Source organism: Colossoma macropomum, unplaced genomic scaffold (genome assembly GCF_904425465.1).
Source record: "Colossoma macropomum unplaced genomic scaffold, Colossoma_macropomum, whole genome shotgun sequence".
Classification (NCBI taxonomy): Eukaryota; Metazoa; Chordata; class Actinopteri; order Characiformes; family Serrasalmidae; genus Colossoma; species Colossoma macropomum.
Genome location: NW_023495281.1, coordinates 6,335 through 32,131, shown reverse-complemented (window position 1 = coordinate 32,131; position 25,797 = coordinate 6,335). Strand labels below are relative to the sequence as shown.

The following is a 25,797-nucleotide window of genomic DNA, read 5'->3' as shown; positions in this document are numbered from 1 at the left end:
ATCTCACCTTGAACCCCTCAAAAATCAAAAAACTCATCATAGACTTCAAAAGGAACTCTACAAAACCTAACCCATTATACATCAACAGCGACTGTGTGGAAAGAGTACATAATTTCAGGTACCTGGGCACACACATTGCTGAAGATCTCTCCTGGACCACCAACACCACAGCATTAATTAAAAAGGCACAGCAGCGACTCTACTTTCTAAGAATCCTCAGGAAAAAATAACCTGTGAGAGAAACTTTTGGTGTCTTACTACCACTGCTCCATTGAAAGCGTGCTTACATATAGCATCTCCACATGGTACACCAGCAGCTCAGCAGTGGACAAGAGAGCCCTTCAGAGAGTCATCAGCACAGCCCAGAAGATCATCAGCTGCTCTCTGCCCTCCTTGAAGGAGGTCTTCAGGTCCCACTGCCTCAGCAGGGCAGCTAACATACTGAAAGACCCATCTCATCCTGGTCATCATATGTTTGACCTTTTACCCTCAGGCAGATGCTACAGGTCCATTACATCATGGACAAACACACTTAAGAACAGCTTCTACCCCAGTGCAGTAAGAGAACTGAACACTGCCCAACGCTGACACTGTACACTGCCATCCAGGCACCAGCAACACAGGAATAGAGTGTCTATCTGCACCTTTCTGAACATGCTCAAGCAATATTAAAAGATGTTTACATTCATTTGCACTTAATATTTATTAATAAACTGCACTGCATCTCTAAATAGAAAACACTTCCATTCACATATGTGCAATACCCTCATGTGTAATGTCCATAGCTGTTACATTCTTTTATATACACCCTTTTATTTTACTTATTTTACATTTTTATAATTTTATTTTACATCATTTTATAGTTTAGTTTTCTATTGATACCTTTTTATATTATTTTAAATTATGTAGTCTTTCTTTTAGTAACTAAGCATTTTATTTTTTACATTAGCCTACATTTTTGCTTTATTTCTAGTTGAATCTTTTTTTTGCTGCCAAATTGTGTTGTACCATGTGCAATGACAATAAAGAATCTTAAATCTGAATCTTGAATCTAAATTTATTTTAAGTATTTAAGTCATTATGTGTGGTTTGTTGGGGAGTAGAATCAGTGTTATTTTTAAAATAAAATTATTTTTAAAAATGCAATGAAGGACACAGTTTCACATTCTCTATGCATTCATTATCAAGAACAAGCAATTGTGCAATTAGGAGCTTATTTACATTTACAGCATTTAGCAGATGCTCTTATCCAGAGCGACTTACAAGAAGTTCTTTGTCTATCTAGACAAAGTATCTTTGCTAGTTACCAGTAGGTTATAGAGAAAGCCGGTCCTGAGTGCAGTACAATACATTACAATCAATACTTAATTAAGTGCTCATTTAAGTGCTGTATGAAGAGCTGTGTCTTCAGTCTGTGTTTGAAGACCGAGATACTTTACTTTTCAGACAGCCAGTGGGAATTCGTTCCACCCCCTGGGTGCCAGTACAGAGAAAAGTCTTGAGGCTTGTCTTCCACGCATTTCGAAGGATGGCGGGTCAAACCGAGCTGTGTCCGGTGTTGTGGTGTTAAGAGAATCACTCTAGTGGGTCTAGTGCTCCCAAATCCCATGGAAGCTAAAGAACACTGCACTGACCTGCAGGATATGCATATGGAACCTCCTGCATTCAATGTGAATGTGATTTCTACCAGAGTCACTTGTCTGTTTGCCCGGACAATTCTAGCCTGATGCTGTCTTGATATTTAAGCACCCATTGGCAGCCACTATGCTTTCCACTGTGTGTGGTATCACCTTCTAAGATGTATTCTCAGTACACAAAGAATGAAAGAAGGAATGGAAAATGCCCACACAAGTTCAGAAATGGAATTTCCCATCCGTCTGGTGTTCATTCTCACTCACAAGACAACACATCACAACTTAAACAAGTGTGGCATTCCCAGGCCATCTTCTGAGGTAATATCATTTCATAATTTATTGACATATTGCCATCCCATAACTTTTGGCATGTTGGTGCAGATGCATATCTAGACTTATAATGATATATATTGGCTTGAATATATAATAATATATTAGTGTTTCATCTTCATTTATAAAGATTTTTCTAATTTGTTGGTCCATTAATTGTGCTTGGTGGAATCAGACTTCATTTTATGATTTCATATTATGACCATGGCGATGATGATGCCAGACCAAGAAATTCAAATGCTGAATGAAAAACAGCTTGATGATAATTATGACAGTTACATTTGAATGGGTTCCAGTCTTTAAAAAAAGGTTGTGCTACTTTACCTGATGTCTCAGTTTTGGTAAATTTACCCTGTATACAGTTCTGGTCATGTGTCTCTTCTTCCTTTCAAAGTCTTACATGTGCTTTTACATGTTATTCTAAGCTTCATATTCCTAGTTAGATTGTGTGTCTTGTTCTCTAGTATTTTCTAGCTTGTTCTGTTTTGGAGCCTGGTCTGCTTTTGTTAGTTTCTAGCATGGGTATGTTTATGCTATGCCTATCTCCCTGTTCTTGCTTTAGATTTTGACTTAGATTCTTAGATTTGCAGAAATGCACAGAGTACAGACCTGCCTCACACATTACAAATTGCATTATTAAAATAAACATTTCTTTTTAAAATGCAATATAGTTGATTTTGCTATATATTCAAATATACATTTACATCTCTATTTTCGTAATTTACATGATGAATTCAATACATTTATAAAATCTCCCTGCGATATTTTCTGAGTTTTTTTTTTCACAACAAATTGACATAAAGCTGACCTGAGTGCCTTCAGTTTACAGTGTTAACTCTTCAGTTCAGCAGAGAGCAGCTCCACTCCTGAATCCTGCACATCATTATTACTGAGATCCAGCTCTTTCAGGAAAGAGGCTTCTGATTGTAAAACCAATTGCAGAGTCTTACAGGATTGTTTACTGAGTTTACACATAGCAAATTTGTGAGAGAGGAAGAGTAAATGTAACACTCATTATAAATGTATATATAACAGAAAATTACATAAAGGCCTGCAGTAGTGTAATATCTATAATTTGTTCACTCTTTACTTTTGTGCACCCCACCAATCTTAAAGCTAAAGAGTAACAGGTGAGTCCTCTTAACAAAATACATTCCCAAAGGTGTCACTGACATTGTTACACTGCAAAGAGGCACTAACATTCACATACTAGAACTTAGCTACCTTGCAAATTTATTTCTCATGTGTATTTAAAATAGCTAAACAGATATTTTGAGGGTAGTCCACTTGTATAATATGGAGAAGAACTTGTGCAAAATTGATATTCACTATGTAAAGTGTGAAATGCAATGTACATATTGTATTGCTTTTACATAATGACATGCAGAATATGTGCCAAACTGAAAAACAAACCTTCAATTACATAGTTTTCATGTCTTTTGACTTCTTTACTCAAGACAATATATTAGGATTTGTATTTAAAAAAACAAAATGATGAATTTGTGTCAGAACTGAATACATTCCACTGTGAAACTAAATCAAGGCCCAGATATTTTGCTTAAAATCATAAGGTACTTCAAACATATATGCCTCATTAAAAAGCAATAAAAAAGAAAAAGTTAATGCAATGTACACAAGATGATTAAACCAGAGTGATATGCTGAAATTGTGCCAGAATGAAAAGTTAGAATATATTGGATTAATTTAACATCACTCGACTTCTTAACAGAAAAACATGTAGGTTTGCTTTTTAAAAATTAAATGCTGAATTTGTGTCAGAATTGAATACAAATCACCTTGAAATGCAATCAAGTTACAACTGTAACATCACTGTGTGATGCTACCACTCCAATTTTACTAGTTGAGGATGGTGCAGTAACAGGTGACTAGGTCCTAATTTTAAAGTTGAGTGGCTTTTACAGAACATGGGCCAAATCCTTGCAGTCAGCACCAAAGACTTCAGACAGGCTCCAGCAGTCCAGGGCACTTGAAAATACCTGTCCCCATTGGCTGTATACTTTGCTTTATTAACTTTGAATTAACAATACCAAACAGGCTGAAGTTAGCTACTTATTTATTTGCAGATTCAGATTCATTTGGCTTCTAATGTGCTGCATTTTTCACTGGCTGAAGGTAGCTCCTTATTCATGGCTTCTCATTCAGCGAACACCATGAATCTAAAGGGAGTGTTCACGTTTTCATACTTGCCGTGTAGTTTCCATTTAGACAGACTTAGATGAAACTAATAATAATGAAGACATAATAAAAATTTAAGAATGTGTGATATATTTGCCCTACCATTTTGAAAACAAAATAAGAAAAACTTGATTATAAGGTAATAAAATGTTTTGTTGAGCAAAAATATGATGTTCCTATGAAGAAAAAAGTTTTCTAAGTTATAATAGTATTTTCTCAGAAGTATTGGACAATATACCACAACATGCAATAGTGCATAAAATTAAATTAATAAGAAGCTGACAGTATAGAGTGATGTATTCACTTGGAGTGAGACAAATGAGATTCCATACTTAGAACCAACATAAATGCATTTGATGTACCAGAGTGCATGCAGCTACAAGTCACTGAACTTCAAAATAACTGTCAGCTAAAGGCCAGGCACAGCTACATGAACCTGTTCAAGTTCTACAAGCAAAATATAAGTGCTAATGAACTTCTCCATTTGAGGAAGCATGCACTTAAGATGGCATCAATGTTTGGAACCACATAACTTTGTGAACAATTCTTCTCAAAGCAGTCTCTTGCAAAAAAAAACTACTTCCAGAGCAGACTCATTCCAGAACAGACTTCAACCTGGAGAACCAGTTGAGTGTTATATGTAATATGTAAATATAAATCTACCTACCCTTTTTAGGAGCATTCTATTCAGCTATACATTGAGAATAGTTGATGCAGTAGTTTTCTAATCAGATACTAGTCAACTGCAAGTTTGGTAAAGGACCTCAGTTGCGCATTGTAGCTGCTCACATCACAAGAGGTAGGCTATAAAGCTATATTCAAGTGTTTTGAACTCTGAAAACTTAGCAGTAGCTATTGTAAGTGCGATTATTATCAAATGGAAGCGCCTAGGTGCAACAGTAGCTCAGCCACGAAGTGGTAGACCATGCTAACTCTCAGGGACCGGGCCACTGTAAAGCTTTTAAAAATCATGTATCCTCTGTTGCATCACTTACTCCATAGAGAGGTATTCCATATTAATGCCTGTGGTTTTGGGAAGGGATGTCCAACAAGATTATATAGAGATAAAAAAAAATATATATATATATATATATATATTTATACCCATGCCAAAATTTGATTTATAATGATTTTTTTATTTGACTACTATGTTTCTTCTGGCTAGAAATGACATAAAAATGTGATAAAAGACTGTAAGATATTGTGCTATAGATAGGAATAAAAATTAGCTATTTCTATGTTTGTTTTTATATTTCTATGTGCTATGTGCAAAATTATGCATACCCTTTCTCAGTAATCAATGCCAAAGTATTTTTCACAGCAATTAACCAGTTCTAATAAAACGGTTGCTAAGAAGATTTTTTGCATGTCTGCACAGGGGTTTTGGACACTCCTCTTTTCCAAGTGGCATATTCCAGAATCTTCCTTTCCTTTTGTCTTAATATCTGACAGGTCAAGATTAGACTTTTCCCTAATATGTATTACAGAAGCAAAGCTTAACTTCATTTATTTTGTTAACCTACTCAATCAAAGTCGACTAACGACCACCATTTTTGTTACCACACAACCGATAATTTGTGCAAAGCTAAAATGTAAACGCATAATCAAAATAATGTTAAAAATGTTACAGCTATGGTTACTGTTATACAAAAGGACAAAACAAAACTGTTCTTGAGTTCATCATGTTATCATAACTCCAGATAAGCAAATAGTATTACAGAAACATCCTAACTAGACAAATTTCCTAAATTCTGTTCTAACTTGAAGAAAACCCCAGTGGTGCCCTAACGTCTATTTGAACCATACATTTTTACGCAACTCTGACAAGCAGCATAGCACACTACTAGCATAATGATGTTATATTTATTTATCTCCACTGCCCCCTTAGCCTCATATGTTGAATAAAATATTGCAGTGATAGTGTTGAATAAAGAGGCAAAGTTGAATGTGTGTCTGTTTTTTAGAAGGAATAATGTGTAGCTCACAGTTTGGATAAAGCATTTGGGGAAATGGAAACTGAAACTGAGGAGTGACAATGCTCTGATAAACAGCAAGTGGAACATAGTATTTTTCATCTCAAGTTTCAACTCAAGTCGCTTTAGTTTTGTTTTGTCCTTTTGTATAACAGTAACCATAGCTGTAACATTTTTAACATTATTTTGATTATGCGTTTACATTTTAGCTTTGCACAAATTATCGGTTGTGTGGTAACAAAAATGGCACGGTGGTCGTTAGTCGACTTTGATTGAGTAGGTTAACAAAATAAATTAAGTTAAGCTTTGCTTCTGTAATACATATTAGGGAAAAGTCTAATCTTGACCTGTCAGATATTAAGACAAAAGGAAAGGAAGATTCTGGAATATGCCACGTGGAAAAGAGGAGTGTCCAAAACCCCTGTGCAGACATGCAAAAAATCTTCTTAGCAACCGTTTTATTAGAACTGGTTAATTGCTGTGAAAAATACTTTGGCATTGATTACTGAGAAAGGGTATGCATAATTTTGCACATAGCACATAGAAATATAAAAACAAACATAGAAATAGCTAATTTTTATTCCTATCTATAGCACAATATCTTACAGTCTTTTATCACATTTTTATGTCATTTCTAGCCAGAAGAAACATAGTAGTCAAATAAAAAAATCATTATAAATCAAATTTTTGCATGGGTATAAATATATATATATATATATATATATATATATATATATATATATATATATATATATTTTATATCTATATAATCTTGTTGGACATCCCTTCCCAAAACCACAGGCATTAATATGGAATACCTCTCTATGGAGTAAGTGATGCAACAGAGGATACATGATTTTTAAAAGCTTTACAGTGGCCCGGTCCCTGAGAGTTAGCATGGTCTACCACTTCGTGGCTGAGCTACTGTTGCACCTAGGCGCTTCCATTTGATAATAATAGCACTTACAATTGTCCGGGGCAGATCTAGCAGGGCAGAATTTTTTTTGACTTGTGGAAAAGGTCACATCCTATAAAAGTGCCAAAATGGTTATGAGCTTGATTTTATACACCTGTTAGCAATGGGTGTGGCTAAAACGCCTAAACTCAGTACTATAGAGGAGGTGTCCACATACTTTTGGTCATATAGTGTATGTTCTTCAGTTTCTGAAATTTCTCCTTTTCTTTTGCAGTTTGACTTGGAGTGCCAGGTCCTCTGAGGCTTATCCATGCCCACTATACAAATTGTACAATGTCCCCCAACATGGTGGAACGCAGCATGGCAAATGCTGTACCACACTGGCATGTCCAGTTACTCAGTCCCACATAAATTATTAATGTGTTATATTTTACAAACTAAAATGTATTCACTGAACTCACTGAATTCAACCTACCTAGTAATTCATGCATTCATGTGAAAAAGTGACTTGGTGTTGATGTGGCACCGAAATGTACAGCAGGTTATGACTGCTAAAATGCTGGTTGTCCAAACTGTGCTCAGAAAACAATATGGGCTTTGTAGATAATTGGTCTACTTTTAAGGGTATGCCTTTCTAAGTTAACCAAAAACCAAACAGCTACAGAACTCCAGATACCATCAGCCTACAGCAGCAATGATTTTATGAATTTCTTCAATTTCAAAGCCTGATCAATGAAATGGTCAGGAAAAAAAAATCAAAACACACAAATTTACCACTAAAAACCTGCCCTATGAAGGTAATCCAGATATTGAGTACAATGTAACTACTGCAGAAAGGTTGGAATCATTTACCTTACTTACCTTAGTTGCTTACAATTATTTACTCCTCAAAATCTTCTACTTGAATATTAGATCCAATTCCTACAAATTTACTCAAAACATTTTGCCAGAAATAACCAAACATCTTTTGTCAATGACAAACTCCTCTCTTAGCCTAATATTGATCTCTGTGAGCTATCAAATCATAGATCTATCTCAAATCTTCCATTTATAAAAGATTTTGAAAAAGGTTGTAGCACAACAACTTCATAAGTTCCTACCTGTGTAGGAATCACATACTTAAAAAATTTCAGTCTGGCTTTAGGCCTCATCATAGTCCAGAGACAGCACTGGTGATAACTGTCAACAATGTCTTATTATTCTCTGACCAAGTAAATGTAATTTGCCTGGTCCTGCTTAATCTTAGCATTGCATAGGTTGATACGATAGACCACCCAATCTTACTAAAACAGACTAGAAAACCTTGTAGGAGAAACAAGGATAGCACTTTCCTGGATCAGATCTTACCTGACTGATTGCTGAAGTGGCAAATCCTTTTTCAAACAAAATTAAAGTATGGTGTTCTTCAAGGCTCTGTTTTAGGTACTTGTGTGATATTCACATTATTCTGGTAGACACTGGATGGCAAACAACAACATAACAAGAGCAATATGAACAGAGAATAAAGTTTACATGAAAAATAGTTCCTTCATCTTCCTTGATCACATGTCCCCTGCTTATCACTATCAAGTTTGACCACCATGAAGCATCCTGCTGTCAAAAGCTGTGCAGAAAGCCCTACCTGCATGCCACTGATCGTCCTGATGATACTGCTGCATGTACACACTCAAACTATTTAATCATGGACATTGCTTCACCTGCCTCACTAAATATCTAATAATAGATATTGCTTCCCCTGCCTCACAATACACAATACAATACAAGCACTTCCCATATTCATACTAACAGATCATCATTACAGGCTTTTAACAGTAGTTACTGATGTTCATGGTTGTCTTTGTGAAACATTTCTAACAGTAGCGATTGTTTTTCACTGGTAACAATGACTGATTTCCACAGATCTGTTTCTCACTATAACTCTTTTTTATCCTTTCCACTTTCTCTGGTTTAATGTTCTAAATTCATGGTAAAGCCTTACTCTCTGTTCACATTGTTCTTGTTGTGTTATTTTTTGCTATCCAATGTCGACCAGAGCAGGCTAGCTGCAACCTGTCTCATTTTTCTCTCTTCCATTTGGGACTAGCAAATGTCATTTCCTTCCATGTGCAGTTGCGACAAGTGAGAGAAAGTATATGTACTTCCACCAGTGTTTTCTTCTATATTCCAACATATGTTGTTCTCTTGTTGTGTCAACTGTATTATTTTGCAGTTATATGTACTTTTGAGGATTGATTTGTATTGTTTCTTCTGAGAAGGTGATAGCATTATCATTTTCCCCCCACACTTGACTCCAGCCAGTTCATTTTGACATCCTGTGACCATTTCCAGCTTCTCTTTATCTCTTAGAAATTAACAGAACATTTTTGCTCCCATGTCTTTAAGACCAATATGTACAATCCCAATTCCAAAAAAGCTGGGACAGTAGGAAAAATGCAAATACAACAGAAAGAAGTGATTTCTAAATCTACTTTGATCTGTATTTGAAAAAAAAAACAAAAAAAAAAACAAAACAAATTGATGTCTGCAATATTTCAAAAATGTTGATATGGTCAATGTAAGACTAGGAAAGTATGTAAATGTAAAAAATAAAAAAAGAAAACAACATTTTGAACAGGTGATGCAATAATGCATGGGTATAAAGGTAAATGTCAAAGAAAGGCCTAGTGGTTTATGAGCAAAGAAGGGTAGAGCCTGGCATTGTGAAAAAAAAACAACAGCAAATAATGCAGCAGTGCAAGAACAATGTTCCTCAATGAGAGACTGCAAGCATTTTAGCTATTTCACCCTCCATGCATAATATCATCAAATTATTCATGGGCATCCTGTGTATAAATGCTGAAAACCACGACTGAATGTCCATGACCTTTAATTCCTCTGATAGCAGAGCATTATAAACCAGCATGCTGCTGTGATGGATATCACTGCATGGGCTCAGGAATACTCTGACAAACTGTTGTCAATAAACACTGTTTGGCATTCCATCCACAAATGCAAGTTAAGACTGTACTTTGCACTGTGGAAGCCATAAGTCAACAACATCCCAAAATGCTGCTGACTTCTTCAGGGTATGTCATGGTATGGGGTGTATTAGTGGGCAGTTTGCACATCTGTGAAAAGACCATTAATGTTCAAAGACATACACATTTTGAAGCAGCCATCTAGATGATGTCTTTTTCAGGGATGTGCATGCTTATTTCAACATGACAACGACAAGAAACAATACGAACATGTTATAACAGCATGACTGCATGCAGATGCTACAATGACCTGTCTTTCTCCCACTGAAAATGTTTGGTGCATTACAAAGCACAAAATATGGTAATAAAAGCCCCATATAGTTGTGCTGCTGAAGGCTTATAACTAAAGAATGGCAGAAAATTCTACTTTTAAAACTGGATCAATTGGTGCTTTCAATCCCAAAATGATTATTAAATTGTGTTAACATAGTGGTGATGAAACAGAGTGGTAAACATGCTCCTGTTCCAACCTTTTTGGAACATGTTGCAGCATTAATTGTGTTGCAGGCATTAAATTTGCAACAAGTGTACAATTACAAAAAACAATAAGCTCATAGAGTATTCAGTTTTTCTAACTGGCTGCCTGAAATAGGCGGATATATGTGAATGCATGAAGCTCACAAAAATCTGGAAACTTAAAACGTCATGTCTTTACACAGATTATATGGACTATAAGAAAATTAAATTTACATGAAAGGGCCTTTTCATAGGATACCTTGTTAGCTATGTTAGCCCTTTAGCAAACTCTGATAATCTAGTAAGCTTGCATCAATAAATTCTGGGTTTTTTGGCAAAAGCGAAGTGTTAACTTTGTCTAACAATTAGCTTGTCTAACAATTGGATAAATTTAATGGATATAATGGACATAATGAACACATTTATATTTATAATTTATATTTATAATGAACACAATTTTTGTAATTATATCCCTATATGATTAATTGCAACTTTGTGGCTATGCCACTGGGACGCCATCCTTGCTGGTTCTGCTTGATCTTAGTGTGGCATTTGATATGATAGACCACTCTTTCTTACCACACAGACTAGATAACCTATATAATAGGAATAGCTCTTTCCTGGTTCAGCTCTTACCTGACTGATTGACCTGAAGTTTGTGAATGTAAACGGCAAATCCTCTGTTCATAAAAAAGTAAAGTATGGTTTCACAAGGCTCTGTATTAGGACCTTTATTATTTGCATCACATATGCTACCACTGGGTACTGCTATGAGTAAACACAACATCAATTTTACAGTTGCATCAGCTACATCTGTGAAACAACACTGGTGTCAATTCTGATCTGTCCTTCGATGCACACATAATAAATACTACTAGAATAACTTTCCTACATTTCCACAATATTGCCAAATTAACAAATGCACTGTCTCTACAGGATGCAGAAAAGTTAGTTCATGCATTTATTACTTCAAGGCTGGATTACTGTAATGCCCTGCTGTCTGGATGTTCCAGCAAAAGCCTTAACAAGCTTCAGTTAGTCTAGAATGCTGAAACCAGAAAGCTGAGTCCTTATAAGAACTAGAAAGTTTACCATATTAGCCCAGTATTAACAAATCTACGTTGATTGCCAGTTAAATTCCATATTGAGTGCAAAACGTTTTACTGATATATAAGGTTCAAAATGGCCTTGTCTTTCAGTACCTGAGTGAACTTCTCTTACTATGAACCATCATGCCTGCTTAGATCACAAGGTGCTGGCTTACGATTATTGCCTAGAATTAATAAAGTTACATCAGGGGGTAGAGCCTTTTCATACAAAGCCCCCAGCTTTGGAATAACCTTCCAGTCAGTGTTTGGGACCTACTTGTTTAATCAAGCCTTTGGTAATTATTTTTTTCCCACTAGATAAAGTGTGCAGACCTGGGGGTTCATGAACATACAGTGTTATGGTAAACTGAGAGTGTTAGTGCTATCGTCCCGCTAGTCTCACACATTCACTCCAGTTTGTTGACAGTGGAGTGGAGGGGCACAAGAACTGAACATCTGCCAATCCTTGCGTTTTGATGCTATTCTTCATCTGCCTTGATCGGGTGCCCCTTGCTCAACACTTTCTGGACCAGTCTGACCACCATGGAGCTTTGTGCTGTCCAAAGCTGTGCACAAAGCCTCACCTGCATGCCACTGACACTACTGATGATACTGCTGCATGCACAGACTCAAATTATTTATTGATAGACATCGCTTCCCCTGCCTCACAATACTCTGAGTGCTTCCCATATTCATATTAACAGATCAACATCTGACAGCGGTCTTCTAACAGTAGTCATTGAACTTGATATCCAGCAGCAGTTACTTGTTTTCACTGGTAACAGTGACTGTTTTTTTGCACATCTGTTTCTCATTGGTAATCCTCTACAATAGTCATCAATTATTACTGCTTAACCTAAATATTTATGTCCAATAAAAGGCAGTTTTCTTTTTACCTTTTCTCTGTTTTTGATATTTTATATTACTGGTTAAACCTTACTCTCTGTTCATTTTGCTCACATTTTTGTTTTGCTAGCGACCAGAAGAAGATGGGTTCCCCTTTTGAGTCTTGGTTCCTCTCAAGGTCTCTTCCTCTAGCTTTTAGGGAATTTTTCCTTGCCACTGTTGCTGTTGGCTTGCTCATGGAAGCTTGCACCCAGATTTTTCTGTAAAGCTGCTTTGTAACAACACCTGTTGATCCATATTCTTATTTGTGACACTGGCTTACATTTTTTTTCACACTAGACAAAAGAACTGAAACACTGAATTGAACTATTTGTCTTCTTCACTTGGCATAAGAATTTATTTTATAACAATACATGTTCTATTTTTTTCTCACTCATTATTTGAAAAGTCTGCTTTATGGTGATCAAGTGGGCAAGTAAGAGTGAGGGCGTGGCAGCATGGCTGCTCTATGGGCAGACAGTGTTTTGATCAACACAAGCTGGGTGAGCAGTGTAAACTGTGAATGTAGCTGTACATTTATCTTATGAGCCACAATTTGTGATAATATAAATTATGCAGTCCTTTATGTAAAGCAGAGCCCAGTCAAGATGCTGCTCTGATGGTCTCACAAAATTGAATAGTGCAACTTAGGCTACCACAGTCATTAGAGAATAGACGAGGAAACTATGTTTTCTGTGAAAAATAAGCCATGAAAATCTCCACTGCTCTAGAGTCCAGTGGCAGCCCTTTACACCACTGCATTCGACGCTTTGCATTGCGCTTGGTGATGTAAGGCTAGGATGCAGCTGCTCGGCCATGGAAACTCATTCCATGAAGGTCTCTACACTGTTCTTGAAGGCCACAAGAAGTTTGGAGGTCTGATTTCTGCAATCACTCTGCAGAAAGTTGGCAACCTCTGCGCACTATGCGCCTCAGCATCTGCTGCCCCCGGTCTGTCATTTTACCTGGCCTACCACTTCGTGGCTGAGTTGCTTTTATTCCCAATCACTTCCACTTTGTTAGAATACCACTGACAGTTGACTGTGGAATATTTAGTAGCGAGGAAATGTCACGACTGGACTTTGCATCCTATCACGGTACCACACTGGAATTCACTGAGCTCCTGAGAGCGACCCATTCTTTCACAAATGTTTGTAGAGGCAGTCTGCATGCCTAGGTGCTTGGTTTTATACACCTGTGGCCATGGAAGTGATTGGAACACCTGAATTCAATGATTTGGATGGGTGAGTGAATACTTTTGGAAATATAGTGTATGTGTGAATGGCCAGTGCATGCAAGCTGTATCAGTCATGCTGCCAGGTTGCTTATACCATGCAGAGGTAGCATGTGTGAATCAGGCATGAGGAGATTGATTAAAAGTGCATGACTTATTTTCAGATTTATTACTAACAGTATTATTAGTAGGCTGACACTTACCCCCAAAATAGGCTATATATCATAATTTATTGGGAGAAACCAAGCAATTCTATGTAAATCAGATATTCAGCACCCATACATAGCCAGAATGGAATGAATCTTTGTTTCTTAACCACATTTTTGGACGACTCAACTGTGCAACTGGCAATTGAATCAGGCTCCTTAGATCGACTTGTTAAATAGTCAACTATTTGGGATCACCCCTACTGCATTTCCTCTACCAACAACATTAAAATACCAATGTTTCCTGCTATGACTGTAGCCAATTCAACAGGGACATAACAGTTTCCTTATTATGCATGGACACAATATTTGTTACATGCAGTAATGAACTGAAAGAAGCTCACCTGAGAATCTCCAGTTTACAGTGTGAATTCTTCAGTCCAGCAGAGAGCAGCTCCACTCCTGAATCATGCAGGTCATTGTTACTGAGGTCCAGCTCTTTCAGTGGTGAATCTGAATTCAACATTGATGCCAGTATTTCACAGATGTCTTCACTAAGGTTGCAATGATCCAACCTTGACATTAAATAACATAATGTCAATTTAGAAGCACAAAATACAGTAAACCCTAAACCTATAGGGTACACTCAAGTACATTCATACTTATCTGTCTGCAGTTCTCACTGCCAATTATAGCTCAATATGCATACAAGCTAAATGTATATGGAAGCCGGTTGCTGACTTGCAACATATGGTTACAAAAGGCTGAAGTTGGCTTGCTATTCACCAGTTTCTTATTTGAACTTTTCATTCCATCTTAAGTTGTGCAGCAGTTACATTCTGGCATCTATTCTGCCTGCTGCATGATTGAATCCAAAATACACTGCAATTATTGTTGAAATACATTCCTAACATGAAAATGTATTTCAGAATGTATTGCCATATTAACAAAATACATTTTTAAATACATTTTTTAAATGTATGGGGAAATATTACATCTAGAAATGTACCATATAATATGTGTTTACATGTATTTATCAAATACATTTGAAAACAACTGAAAATAGTCAAATTGTCAAAATAGCTCTAGAGTCCAGTGGCGGTGCTTTACACCACTGCATTCGACACTTTGCATTGTGCTTGGTGATGTAAGGCTTGGATCTAGCTGCTCGGCCATGGAAACCCATTCCATGAAGGTCTCTACGCTGTTCTTGAGCTAATCTGAAGGCCACATGAAGTTTGGAGGTCTGATTTCTGCAATTGACTCTGCAGAAAGTTGGCGACCTCTGCGCACTATGCACCTCAGCATCTGCTGACCCTGCTCCATCATTTTACGTTACTTCATCACGGTACTTCATCAAAAGTAGTCACTCCTGGTTAAATGAATTCCGTACATAATCTGACATCTAACATTGAATGAAAGTCTGACACCTGACAGAAAATAAAGCCTTAAAAAAGGAACAAAACCCAGAAGAATCCTGCTGCCAGGGGTTGTTTATGTTGCCACGGTTACAGTCATTGTGCAGCCTCACACACATACACAGACCTGATCAAGCGGAGAAGTGGAGTTTTTATATAAATTACCTCAATTAATTATTTTTTTCAAATTCTGACGTTGATTGATGGTCATCAAGCCACATATTTTTAGGATTATTGAAAAAGCTTTGATATTTTATCACATTTTACTGATGAGCTATATATGATAATTGGTTGAATATAGTGTTCAAATATTACGTTGTAGAATCCGGTCTGTTTCTGGTTTGTGCAGGAAAAGTGGACCTGAATATACCTTTAATTTCTATAAGTAAAAACAGATATGCATACAGAATATTACAAAATTAGAATAACTTTTTCTATAATAGTATTTTCATATACTGAAAAAACTGATGAAACTGAAACTGATCCAGAAGTGCCCTTTTAAAGCACCTCAGCTCCTGTCATCACCAAAGCCTGTGCACTGCCACTGACATTCATGAACGTGGCAAAGATTAGAGAATACACAAATGAAAATAGACAAAATGTGTAGACATTAATAAATCAGGCAATGTTATAAAAAAACAGAGGGAACAATTCTCCAAGAATCACAACTGGACAATTGCAGAAGATGACAGTATTTTGGGGCCATTTGAACTACATTTAGATTTACATTTAGACACCTCATCCATGTCAATAAGTTATTTTGAAGGTGTGCCAAAAGAAAACCTTTTCTTTTATCTAACCACAAACACAAGGACCTTAAGTTTGCTAGATGCCACTGGAACTTTGACTGGAGCTGGGTTCTCTGGTCAGATAAAAAAAAGTAGAGTTTTCTGGCATCAGACACGCAAGTTGGTTTTTTGTTACAGAATAGAACGTAATCCCCACTGTAAAGTATCATGATGTTTTTGAGTTGTTTTTTATACACATGAAATCATGGACTCAAATAAATACTAGGTAATTTTACTTGAAAATCTGTCTCTGCCAGAAAACCAAAACTGGGTCATGCTAAGATCTTCAAATTGGGCAATGTTCCAATCCACACTAAAATTAAAAAAAAAGTTTCTGACATAAAATCTGTGGGGTGAGCTGAAGAGGACAATCCAAATGAGAGGACCTTGGACCCTGAAGAATCTGGAAAGATTCTGTGTTGAGGAGAGTCTCAGATTGCTTGTGTTCTCAAATTGCTTTGTATTCTCTGCATTCTCCAACCAAGCATTACAGAAGATGATTCACTGCTGTTATGTTTGTGAATGAAGGTTCCATAAAGTATTAAGTGCAGGAGTGCCAACAATTAACACATGGCTTTGTTCAAATACTTTTTAACGGTTTTTGTTATCTTAGAGTAAATGAACATTCAGTTTCAGCCTGAATATATGCTAATGAAACACCAAGACATTTTTAATGAATTTATTTACACATCTTTATCAAGGGTGCCAATAATTATGAAGCTGACTTTATGCACTTACATTACAGAATAGACAATTTCTAGAATCTCACTCATACTACACTCACAAGGTATACAGTTTAAATAGCAGAGCATAGAATGATATAGAATTTTTTAAAATAAGTTTATTAGGAATATGCCTATCATGACTCATTATGGCCTATTCTGATTTCTTTAAAGTTAGTTTGGCTGACTACTGATTTTGTTTGAAGATGGCAGGCAGAAGCGTTTCGCCAAGCAGCGAAGCCATCTTCAAATGCAAGTTATTCTGATTTTCTGTGGTATTTTATCTGTTTTCTAGTCTTAAAGGTACACAAATAGCCTATAGTTTGCAATTTAGGTCCATCAATGACCATTTTACAGTTTTCAAAACACCAATCCATTAGCATGCATGGTAGTGGATTTTGAAGCTTTAGGCTTGTTTTGAGTAGCCAGTTGGCTAACAAACTTGCTGGCTAATGACCTAGTAGCTTAACTAGCAATAGGTTTTGTCAATCGTTAACTAATGATGAGGTAGCGCAATCTAATCATTGATCCGTTTGTTCGTGTTTTGAATGATTTCGCAGAATAATGAGGGTTATACGGTGCTTTTCTTTAAATTGCTAATGGTTGGATGGCTAGCTATTTAGATCTCTGTGTTCGCATGTATGAGTTGTTTCCCCTTTTCAGGGACTTGATCAGCGTACAAATCATTCATAAAGGCTTGTACAGAGAGAGAAGCTGTATACTGGAGAGAAAAACTGTTTTGTCAGCTAGGAAGTAAGAAAGTTAGGGTGTTGGTTCACCAGTTAGATCAGGGGTTTTTAAATCTTATTCGCAAAGGCTGTCGCTGCAGGTTTTCATTGGAAACACGCAGGAGCTCCCTGGATTTCCCGTAATCAGGAAAACAATTACTCATGAAAACCTGCATCCACCAATGGGTTAGTCATGCATGCTCAGTTATAGTATAAAATGTAACATTAGCTCATCATAATTTAAAACTAAGTAGAAGTAATTTGCTTGTGAGGTTGAGCACTTTCCTAACCTGGTTAGAATTTTAGTTTAATATTGTTGGATCTTTTAATCTCTTTACCTATTCTCCCTAAAAAAAAAGGAAAAAAATCATGACTTTGATTTTGTTTGTTGATATGACTATCCTTTTAAATTGGGCTACAGAAAAAGGTGGCACAACCTAAAAAAGAAATACAAGGTAAGTTCCAAGACAGACCTTAAGACTAATGTTTAATTAGTACTGTAATTAAAAAAAACAAAAATGTATCTCTTTTAAACCTTAGAGTGCATTTTAAACATAATTTAAATATTTAAAAATGCTTGAGTATAATTCAGCTAGGCAAAAGAAAGCAAACTAAGGTTAAATTACAAGTTTGCATTTATTTTAGGAATTGAAGTCTCCACCATCCAGGAGTGGGACTGACAACCATCACCAAGGATCATACCCCAATAATACCTGCTCTGTGGAGGTCCTGACCATTGAAGAACAGGGTGACAAAGAATGCAGAGAAACAGAACAACGGAGTGGAACTATATGGTCAGTGGAGCTGATAAAATGGACAAAGAATAAAATACAAAGAGGTGGACTTAAAGAAGTGGCTGGTCCATGTGGACGTGTAGGAATATTAACGTCATTTCATTGTAAATTAATTATTTAAATAATTACTGTATTATTATATGTAGATATATAAATAGTTTGACTGCTAGTGAATGACTAACTGTATATTTATTTATTAAATTGTGTAGTTGTGTATATCATTGTTCTGTTTGGTTAATGCAAGTTATCTGCAGTTGTGTGTGGTTTGTGTAGATTTTAATTTGATGCATGTGTTAATGTGTATGTCTTATTAAAATATTCAAAACAAATAAAACTGTATCTGTTTTTAAAAATCATTATTTCTCAAACTGGCAGCTAGAAGATTAATGAACCTTGTATGATGTGGAGAAAGGGTTTACTGCCCCCCTCCCCCCTCAGAGTGCTTAGAGGAAAGTTTACATTTGTAAATTTTAACTGTTCAAGAGCAGCAAGTATCGCTCGAATTCTTAAATTTCAGCGTTTGACCACAACTGTTGTCTATTTTGCTGTTTCATTCAGATCAAATAGAATTAAAATCACTCTGTAAACCATCAAAACAGGATCTTTATATTTATCATTCTGTCCAATTTCTATTGTGTACTCTAGAATTTATATCATGTCACGGTATATTCACTGGTTTACTTATTTCAGCAATCATACTTGAATTACATAATGAGTTAAAATAACCCAGGGAGATTTGATACATTTTTTGAGGGTTGGTCAGCAATATAGAGGCATTCAAAATCAAGTCAGAGAAAAAATCTGTAGCTCACCAAAGCTTTGTGCAATGCTTTTGTGTCTTTTAAATTTCTTCTACAAAAGTTTAAAATACCAGTTAAAATGATACTTGCAAGCTCACCTAAGATGTCCTCATTATGTAGCTATTAGGATACAGTTTTACACATTAATTAAAATGGTACTTACAATGCTCGTCTTGTGCTTTTCACCACTGGCAGTAATCTCCTCAGTCCTTCATCTGATGGTCTGTATTTCTTCAGCTCAAACTTCTCTAGTGTCTCTTCTGACATCAACAACACAAACACCAGAGCTGACCACTGTGTAGATGACAGTTTCTGTGTTGAGAGATCTCCTGAGTTCAGATATTCCTGAATGTTGCTTGAAAGAGAGCTGTCTTTCAGTTCACCCAGGCAGTGGAAGAGATTGATGCTCTTCTCAGAGTGTTTTGTCTTTTCAATCGTTCTTTTAATGTAGTCTACAATGTCTTTTAGGCTCTCTTCTTTGATGTCCATTTCTGGCTGTAGACTCTTAAGGAGCCTCTGATTGGACTCCAGGGAGAGGCCACAAAGGAAGCGGAGGAAAAGGTCCAGATGTCCATTTTCACTCTTCATGGCCTTACGCACTGCTGTCTTGAGGAGATCACCCAGTGTATGTTTAAACACCCACTTTATTTTCTCCATTATGGTTTGAAGGAGTGGGTTACATTCATGACTGAATGTGAGGAACACAAAGACGGCAGCAAGAAACTCCTGGAAACTCAAATGCACAAAGCTGAAAATCTTCTCATCCTTTTTAAAGATTTGTGTACAAACTCCAGAGTACACTACAGCTTCATCAACATCAATGCCACATTCTTTCAGATCCTTCTCATAAAATATGAGTTGTCCTTTTAGTAACTGAAGAAAGGCTAATTTTCCAAGCTTCAGTACACCCTCTACTCCCAGTCTGTCTCTCTCAGATGGTCGAACTGTACTGTCCTCATTTTGCATTGTGCTGTATTTCTCAGTCTTTTTTCTTGTTTGAAACAGCAGGAAACGTGTGTACATTTCTGTAAGAGTTGTAGGAGCATTTTTCATGTCTTTGTCATCCTTCAACATTTCCTGTAGCACAGTGGCTGAGATTGAACAGAAGACTGGTATATGACACAAAATGTGGAGACTTCTTGCTGTTTTAATGTGTGAAATAATTCTGCTGGGATCTTTATCCCTAATTCTCTTCCTGAAGTACTCCTCCTTCTGTGGATCATTAAATCCACGTATTTCTGTCACATGATGAATGTATTCGTGTGGAATCTGTTTGGCTGCTGCTGGTCGAGTGGTTATCCAGATGAGAGCAGAGGGAAGCAGCTCTCCTTTGATGAGGTTTGTTAATAGTTTATCAATGGTGCTCTCCTTTGTTACATTAGATAGTTTCTTTTGATTAAAATCTAGATTAAGTTTACTTTCATCCAGTCCATCTAATATAAAAACCACCTTACTCTTATCATTCAAGATCTCACTTACATCCGCATTACAGAACTCATCATGGAAGTAAAGTAGAAGATTCCAGAGGCTGTACTGTTCGTTTTTGATCACGTTCAGTTCTCGAAAGGGAAAAAACAGAACAAAATCTAAATCTGGGTTGCATTTGTCTTCAGCCCAGTCAAGAATAAACTTGTGTACAGAGGCTGTTTTTCCCACTCCTGCTATTCCCAGTGTAAGTACTTTAGTACCAAGCACATTTTGACTGGATTGTGTTTTGAAAATGTCACTGAATTTGATTGGTATTTCCTCTATTTTGGGATAAAAACATTCTATCCGTCTCACTTCATGCTCAGTGTTCACTCCTCCTGTGCAGCCTTCAATCACATAAAGTTCAGTGTAAATGTCTTTGAAAAGCAAATTACTCCCTTCTAGTGAAGTCCTGTCATACAGCTTTGCAAACTTTGCCACAAAATGTCTTTTCAGTGCATCTTTTACACCTCCATCTTCTTTAGCTGCTAAAAAGTAACAAGAAAACTAAATGTTATTCCATTTTTTAGTGACATGGGAGTAAGGATTGTATTATACAGACTTTATTCTATGTGTATTCATGTTTACTGCTGACTTATATCCGTAAAAAAACAAGGATATGTCAGAAAGGCAGTAATATTTTTTTTTTTTTACTAATAAGGCTTAACAGAAAGTCAAACTATGATACATACTACACAAATTTCTGATTAAATTGTATACCTATCATGTAAAATGTCTTCATTTTCTCTTTTGGTACAGCATAGAGGAAGGAAAGTCAAGTTATACAGTAATTGGTGGATTTGGTACACATTCTAACATGTTAAGTTTAAAAGGTATATTTTGAAGATATTTCAAATAGAAGCATAGACTTTTCTACATGGTCAATATATGCCAGAGTGAGGCCAAGATTGCTGGAATGTAAAGGCTTTTGAGCCTACAAGCTTACTCATGAACTATATTTTGCTTTCAATTGAAAACTCAAAATCCTGCATAGTCTATGACTGGCTTAATCCCTGTATAGAAAGCTGTCCCACAATATACAAACCCCAAATCACCCTATATGCAGAGAATAATGGCATATGTTAAGGACTTATATTATGGGCACCATGATGTTTACTTTTCAATCATTGCCATGCACTGGTGAAGATGATGATGATGTGTTCAGCTTACCTGCAGTAAGAGCACTAACTGAGACTCCAGTCTGAGCTGCAGTGGAGGAGGCTGCTGCACTCTTACCAGTGTCCTCTTCATTTCTGTCTCCATCTGAGAGAGTGAACATTAGTAATGAATAAGGGATACAAAACATCACTTATGATGCCTGTGCTGCCTGTCACTGCATAAAACAATAGAAACAGACGATTAAAACCGAAGTTAAGACGCTCTGGAGTTTATCTTAAAGTTAAGAAAATATTTAGGATATTTTTGGCAACTTAGGATGTTTCTGTAAAACCGTTTTCTTTTCTGCAAATAAGATAAGATTATAGCATTTCACTGCTAGTTGTAACGTGTATAACAGTGACAAATAAAACTTTGAACTTTGATTTAATCTTTGATGTGTTTAATGTTTTGACAGAGAAGACGACTGGAGGTTTTCTTTGAGAATGTATGGATCTAAGTAACAACTGAAACAGATCCCTACTACAACATTTGTATTATATTTGTATTATCTTAATCTGTAATTATATCAAATACCTCTGTGCGAAGAGTCAGCTCCAAAGTTCATATAAACTGGTCCGTTAAACTCATTTCCATGTAGAAGAGGTGCATTGACTGTCCCTCCATTCTGAGCTGTGAAGTTTTGGACTGGTTCATTCTGAGGTCTGGTGGTCTGGACTCGGCCAGTTTGATCTGTGTTCACATGAGGGCACAAAAGTGTTACCACAAAATTCCAGAAAGGATGTGAATCAGGATAGAAACAAAATCTCAGAACTAAACAAATTTAAACCAAAGGTTTTCTGTCAGCAAGCCTGCTTTGACATTACATTTCCAGCTCTGACGCTATGGTCCATACCACTATCGTAAGAACATCCAGTACCACATTGTGAAGCATTATAGTAAGACGAATACTATTCGTCTTTTCACTGGGTCTGAAAGAAGTGCTAGTGAACGTGTTGTGTTGTTAACAAATCATATAACTGTAAATCTTCTTAAGCCTTTTGGGTTCCAGCATAGCACACATGTTTCTTTATAAATAAACCAAATGAAAGTTGGCATTTTCCACTATGAACGTTTTTCATTCAAACGAGACCACCTGAATCTATTAGAGAAATGAGTACAGCATAAACAGATCTTATTAAAAAAATAAACTCCTCTTGATCAACAAATGAGCAGGACAGTGTAAAGAGTAAAGGAGAAAAGAAGTATATTATATTACCTTGTTTATCAGTTGTATCCTGCAACACTTCAGAATTATTTGCCATCTTGTATGACTGGAAATGAAAAAAGGATAATGCAGTCACGTTAATGGAGTTTTTTGATAACTGAAAAGATGAAGTAATATTTGGTGTAGGAGAGTAAATAGGATTCCGCATGTGAATAGTATAGTTGATGGTCTGTATCTACAAAAGATCATTTCTCATTTTTCATTTTTGATCTCTTAAATGGAGAAAACAGTAATGAATGTTCAACATATCATTGCTGTCTAAAGAAAAATATGTATCTCAAAAATAATAACTTTACTAGTGAGGGCAAAAACACACTTCATTTCTTTTTCTATATTTTTTTTGGATTTTTACCCAATTTTCTCCCCGAATATAGTTGTCTCCAATTCCACCCGCTAGTTAGGACTCCCCCAATCACACAATACTAATCAACGCTAGGAGGGTGAAGGCTAACACAGGCTTCCTCTGAGACCTGTGAAGCCAGCCACCGCATCTTTTCGAACTGCCGCTCACGCAACGTCATTGGACAGCTGAACACTTCATTTCTAATGTAAGTAATTTTCTGTTGTTCCATAAATAAAATAAAATAAACTGAAAATAGAATAAATTAAATAAAAATTAAGAAATAATAATAAAAGCCAATGTGAAAGGAGTTAAAGAAATATGTGAATGTGTACATATGCAGATATGAATATCTATACATTTGCAGGTCTGAGGACACACATAATGCAATAACTATTACATACAGAATATTACAGAATATTAAGAATACTTATAAAAATGACATCTAAACGGCTGTGCAAATAAACATTACGTTACAGAGTAGTAGCTGTAATACAGTAAAGAGGTTTGTTTGGTTTAGTTTAAGTTTAAGTGTGAAGTGACTGCTATGGTTAATGAGCTACAGCTCTTGGGGGGAAAAAGCCATTAGCATGTGTGGAAGTGGCTAGAAATGTCCAGTACGATAAGTGCTGTAATTTTGAGTGCACTTCATCACCCTGTAGTTGTAGATGTTCTGTATTGTTGGCAGATACATCCAGTGATCCTCTCTGATGTCCTGATTATGTGCTGGATTTTGGCTTGTTCTTGCACCATTGGCTATTACGCCCACTACAGTGATGTTATCTGCAAACCTCAAGATCTTCACAGTTGGTTCCATAGAGACACAGTCATTAGTGTAGAGACTGAAGAGAAGGGGTTAGAGCACACAATCTTGTGGTATTCCAGTACGGGGGTCTGGCGTGTGTTTTCCAAGCCGCACCTGCTGTCTACTGTTAATCAGGAAATTCATGATCCACTGGCAGATGAGATGTGCCACAGACAGCTGGGGCAATTTGATTTGCAGCAGCTGTGGCATTTTAGCATTTAATGCCAAGCTGAAGTCCACAAACAGAATTCTAACGTAGGTTCCAGGACTGTTGAATTGCAGGACCAAGTTGACCACATCATCAACAGACCTGTTAACTCTGTATGCAAACTGTAGCAGATCCAGCAGAGGGTTTGTAATGGCCTTCAGGTGATCTAGGACCTTCACGACTACAATGGAGAACAGTTCTCTGCTTGAGACTGAGTTCCTGCTTTCCTAGCTAGACTGAAAACTTTACAAATATGAAAGGGAAACACTACATCAATGATCAAGATTAGTTTTACCTTTTTCTGACTTTGTCTTCAGTCTTTAGAGAGAATCTGAAATGTCCATCTTCATCAAGATGACCAGGGTTAGTTTACAGAACTACAGAATATAAACATGTCACAATAGTGTAATTTCACAGTGTATGATAACTAGAACATTTGACTTACAATAGACACCAGGCCATTTACTTACTCTTTCTGTGCTTCAGCTTCATTTTCCTTGTCTAAAAGACATTTAACCAGGAAAAACAAAAAACAGTCAGAACACATTCCAGTCAACCTAAGTCAGTGAAGTACAACTGAAGTCCCACCAAATTTAACATGAAAAACATAATGCATTTCTTTCCTTTTTTGCATATTTCTGTGCCTATTGAAAATAAACACATGCAACACTTGCAAATGAACATAAAAATTCAAAATTTTTAAGTAGGGCTTCAACAAATAATCAGTAAAATTAAAATAATCAGAAATGTTGAAATGATCTGAACAGTGAACATTTTCACAACTTCTATATTAGTAATCCTGTGCATTACTTTTTATCAGTAGTGGTTTGACAGCAGGCAAAATGTATTTATTATGCTAAATGCTAACTAGTCATTAGCACCAAACAGATGACTGTTTGGGTGACTGTTCGGGTGCCTGCTGCACACCACGACAATGCCTGTTGATAGTCAGAATGCAAGATAAAGTCAATAAGTAGGTGTTTTTAACCTGCTTATGGAACAGTGCTGTGTTCTTTCATGCATTCAGTAACTGTCATTTGTGGTTATGTCAGGTAATGCCTGGAACACACAGAGCCAACAATGCAGCCTGTGTCTACAGCAGGAGTGAACCACAGAGCCAGTCTCCCAGTGCTTTGAGGTTCACATGGACAAATGTGAAGAAAGGTACTTAAAAAATAAACTGAGGTGACCACCTCATCATACACTGTGACTAACCATGAAACTGTGACTCCTTAACAACCCCTGTGAAATAACTTGCTAGGTATATATTAACCCACTAGCTGCGAAATAACTTGCTTGCTATATATAAACCCGCTAACTGTGAAATAATTTGCTAGCTATATATTAACCTGCTAGCTGTGAAATTAATTCCTAGTTATATATTAACCCGCTAGCTGCGAAATAACTTGCTAGCTATATATTAACCCGCTAGCTGTGAAATAACTTGCTAGCTATATATTAACCTGCTA

General features: G+C 36.5%; 1 protein-coding gene across 1 annotated transcript; it reads right to left on the bottom strand.

The window, feature by feature from the left end:
- Positions 1-341: 341 nt before the first annotated feature.
- LOC118801586 (protein NLRC3-like) lies at positions 342-24,915 on the bottom strand. The gene is made up of 8 exons (XM_036561944.1): positions 24,799-24,915; positions 24,624-24,705; positions 22,967-23,021; positions 22,285-22,440; positions 21,763-21,855; positions 19,289-21,080; positions 14,362-14,450; positions 342-433 (listed from the first exon to the last, which is right to left on the bottom strand). The coding sequence occupies exons 3-8, from the start codon at positions 23,010-23,012 to the stop codon at positions 342-344; spliced, it is 2,268 nt and encodes a 755-aa protein (XP_036417837.1). The 5' UTR covers positions 23,013-23,021; positions 24,624-24,705; positions 24,799-24,915.
- Between the last annotated feature and the right edge of the window lie 882 nt (positions 24,916-25,797).

Excerpts from the sequence above, each read along its gene's own strand:
- LOC118801586 (XM_036561944.1), bottom strand. The coding sequence starts at position 23,012 with ATGGCAAATAATTCTGAAGTGTTGCAGGATACAACTGATAAACAAG. Across the intron at positions 14,451-19,288 it reads AAAAGCACAAGACGAGCATT|GTTGGATCATTGCAACCTTA; the intron begins GTAAGTACCATT and ends TTTAATGTCAAG. Across the intron at positions 434-14,361 it reads ACTGAAAGAGCTGGACCTCA|CTGCCCTGCTGAGGCAGTGG; the intron begins GTAACAATGACC and ends TCAGTATGTTAG.